The sequence below is a fragment of the Sprattus sprattus genome (assembly GCF_963457725.1).
Source record: "Sprattus sprattus genome assembly, chromosome: 14".
In the NCBI taxonomy this organism is placed as follows: Eukaryota; Metazoa; Chordata; class Actinopteri; order Clupeiformes; family Clupeidae; genus Sprattus; species Sprattus sprattus.
In genome coordinates this window covers 23,534,610-23,538,651 of record NC_137912.1, presented here as the reverse complement: position 1 = coordinate 23,538,651, position 4,042 = coordinate 23,534,610, and the positions used below count along the sequence as shown (strand labels likewise).

The 4,042-nt window shown below is 40.0% G+C and overlaps 1 protein-coding gene across 1 annotated transcript in view; it reads left to right on the top strand.

Annotated features, from left to right (window-relative positions):
• pah (phenylalanine hydroxylase) overlaps nt 1-4,042 on the top strand; it is a gene marked incomplete at its 5' end in the record, with an annotated part of 18,906 nt that continues 14,864 nt past the window's right edge. Inside the window, 2 exons of the mRNA XM_080851463.1 lie at nt 1-45; nt 1,816-1,938. Of these exons, the coding sequence (XP_080707589.1) occupies nt 1-45; nt 1,816-1,938 (168 nt within the window). The remainder of the gene's footprint in view (nt 46-1,815; nt 1,939-4,042) is intronic.

The following is a 4,042-nucleotide window of genomic DNA, read 5'->3' as shown; positions in this document are numbered from 1 at the left end:
ATGGACGCAGCTCTGAAGAAAAGAAACGGAGACAATGGAATTCAGGTAACACTCGACTGATTTGATTTTTTGTATTACTAATAGTATGATTTTTAATTATATGTAGTATTAGTATTGCTATTTGTGTTGTTATCATTATCTAGGCTATGACAGGAGTTTTGCCTCATCAGTATGTCTTGCATATTAGAAACTTAGAATTCAAACGTTTTTTTTATTAAATACACTGAACACATTATATGTATTATTAGTATCGCTATTGTTATCATTATCTAGGCTATGACAGGAGTTTTGCCTCATCATTATGTCTATTAGAAACTTATAATTCAAACCTTTTTTTATTAAATACACTGAATACATCCAAAGCAGTGCTATGACACAGAAGATGTGCAGTAAGCACAACTTGCGGGTTTTTACCTCGGATGCCCTGCATCGAGATGTCTACAAATGTTGATACGTGGACCATACAGATAGAATAATTATATAGCTTTAGTCTGTAAAATGTGGGTTATTAATGGCTTAAGGTTTGGGTGGTGTTTGACCGGCTGTCCGTCTGAGGCTGAAGAGGTTATGCAGGTCAGTGGCCGAAAGGCACAGGGGAAAGGGGGGAGAAGTCACCACTGTTTTTTTCCAAAAGGCTAAGTCCATTGGAATGTAAATGCACCATCAGTCATGGGTTTAAAAAAGCAGCCTTCGAGACACACACATACACACAAATATACCAAATTCACGGATGCACACACTTGTAATAGATATACGCATTTTTCAACTAAGTGATAGTTTATATCTAAATCGAATGTCATATAATATCAGATATCTAACACATCCATTCATGTAAATAACTAAACGCTCACCCTTTTATGTGAGCTACAAACTACACTTCTAATAGATATACTCATTTTTCAACTAAGTGATAGTTTATATCTAAATCGAATGACATATAATATCAGATATCTAACACATCCATTCATGTAAATAACTAAACGCTCACCCTTTTATGTGAGCTACAAACTACACATGTCAGCATGTAAGTTCAGATGAGGCATGTGGGTCACGTCAATAAATCAGAAAGTAGAAACAAAGCAACATGTGTTTGAGATTGCAGGGGTCAGAGAGAGGAAGACAGCATGAGAGAAAGGGAAAGGTAGATCAAGGCAGAGAGAGAGAGAGAGAGAGAGAGAGAGCGGACAGCGAAAAGCCAGTAGCTGTGGTTAACACAGTATGGGTCAACCCTCTCCTGAAGGCTTGTATGTCGGTCACACAGTTACCCAACCTGTAGCCAGGCACTCGCTGACTCTGAGGCGAATCTGCCCGATCGGGGTCACGCCAGAGTCACTGTCATGAATTGCGCCACTATTTACACATGTAAGTCACCTTGACCGAAATAAACATTTTGTATTAATTCATTTAACAGATGCTTTGATACAAAGCAACTTAGAGCACAGTACAGTTAGACACCTTTAGTCATGGATCAGACCAATGGCTTTGGTGTTACTAGCACCTTGCTCTATTAGTTGTAATACTGGGTATTCTCAGCCGTAGTGTTAAGTTGAAGTTTGAACCTGCAGTGGAGTTAAAAGGGACTGTTAAGTAATGTTAAGTTGCTGTAAGTCCAGGGAGTGTTCTTTCCCTACGGTGTGATCAAATTACCACTCTGAAGTGTTCTGTCAAAAGGTCCGTCTTTTCACATTCCACCCTTCCCTAATTCTGTGTTGTTCTTCTTGTTCCTCTCTCTCTCCCTCTCGTCTCTCTCTCTCTCTCTCTCTCTCTCTCTTTCTCCCTCTCTCTTCTACTCCCCCCCCCCCCTTCTTTGAGTAGCAGGGGTCCATGAGGCGTGGGTCGTACTTGGAGGAGCAGACCACAAAATCCGCCGTGCTCTCCTGCATCTTCTCCCTGAAGGAGGAGGTGGGCGCTCTGGCCAAAGCCCTCAGGCTCTTCGAGGTCAGTCACTCAGCACTGCCGAGCTCATGTGCTTTCTCACCCTCTCTCTCTCTCTCTCTCTCTCTGTATCTCTCCCTCTTTCTCTCCCTCTCTCTCTCTCCCTCTCTCACACCGTCTCTCTCTCTCCCTCTTTCTCTCCCTCTCTCTCTCTCCATCTTCCTCTTCCTCCCTCTCTCTCTCCCTCTTCCTCTTCTTCTCTCTCTGTCTCTCTCCCTCTTTCTCTCCCTCTCTCACATCATCTCTCTTTGTCCCCCCCTGTCATTCTGGCCTTTTTGTTATAGTATTATGATAATCTCCCTGTCAATTGTTTTTCAAATTCTCTCTCTCTTACCATCTGAGCTCTCTTCATCCTTGTCTCTTTTTTCCTATCTCTTTCTCTCTCCAGTCACCCTGTATTTTTGCTCTCTCTCTCTCTCTCTCTCTCTCTCACACATCCGCGTGCACACACGTGTGCACACCCACACACAGATGAACACAAACAGATGAAATCATTTGTTTGTGTTGGATGCCGTGTGTCAAGGAAAGGTTGTGTTTGCAGCGCTACGGAGATTTGCCGGAGCATTTTTACTTGTTCTGGTCAAAGCCGGAGACCAGATTACCAAAAGAGTCAACACTGGTCTCAAAGCAAACAAAACCCTCCAAAATCACCCATTCAAAGAGGTCCACTGGGTACACAGTTTTCTCCTTTTTCAGGGCAGTGTCAAAAAACAAAGGTCACAATATTTCAGTGTTGGGACTTCATGTCTCACATTGAACTGAACCCCTTAAGTGTTCAGGGTTGTTTTTAGAAAATATGTTTGTGAGCATATGAACGATGGGTCACGCAACGAGAAATTCATGGAGCAATGTTTAGATCTTTTCCAGAATGACGGACCCTCGATACACAATAAGGCCCCCTTAAAGGTGGGTCTATGATTCTAATCCTATTAACTCTTGGCAGATTAAGCCAACTATTCCTCGTGGTCCTCTAGCTCTCCATTCAGAGTTTGCGATAAAAAAAACCTCCGGTGTTCGTAAACCATGCTGGTTCTGTGAATGTAAATTCCAGTCAAACATCAGGTTGATTTAGGAGCACAGAAGAGAGGGGTGTCATCTGATTGGCTGCTGAGCTTAAACATCTACAACCGTTCACCTGAATTGTGGACCATACCTTTAACTTGAGATGAACTAAAGTACATTTTATATAATGTCTATGGGCCATTCTACCGAATTGGTGCAAAGTCAGGTCGGAAATATTTTGATTTTTTTTATGTTTTATTCCCAAAACTTTGTCCGTATGTATATTGTACCATATCTAAAGTACACTTATCTAGTAAAAGAACAGTCAATTTTTATATTGTATTTTCAGAATGTGTTGGAATGTTTTTCCTCTTCCAAAAATTGTCACTACCGAAACATCACATTTACTATAGTAAAAAAGTATTATTATTGACCTGTTCAGATTGTGTTTCCTTCCCTTCTCTGAAGAGTATTTTTACAAATATTTCTTGAAGGTTTTCACAATGAAATCCATAAAAATGAATTTTTTATCAAATTTTCAAGTTCAATTTATACAATTCATCAAAATCTAAGTGCAATATTTCTTTGTAAAATGCAAAATAATGATCATATTGATTCCAGAGTTGTTAATTGATGAAATTGAACATACATTAATCCAATCAGTATCATAACATTTTAGTTGATTACTCAATATACTTAATTTTTTACAAAACATCCTGTGTTTCGGTAGTGCTGCACTGTTTCGGTAGTGACATCCAGTGTTTCGGTAGTGACTGCACTGTTGGATGGATGTTCATTTCTCTCCCAAAATCTTCCAAAAGGTGCTCTGGGCCGCCCTTTAGTCCACACAACACATTTATTTAAAAATGATGGGATTGAACTACTTACCATTTCATTTTGTCACTACTGAAATCATCAGGTCACTACCATATGTTTCGGTAGTGACTGTTTCGGTAGTGAAAAAGTCTAGCTAACTTTAAGCATAAATAAAGAATTCTAACAAGCACACGGCATGCAAACACATCTTTGAAGAGGCGAACACACATACAAACATAAGATTTTCCATGAAACCCCAAAAGGTTTACTTAATTGAAGAAAACATGCG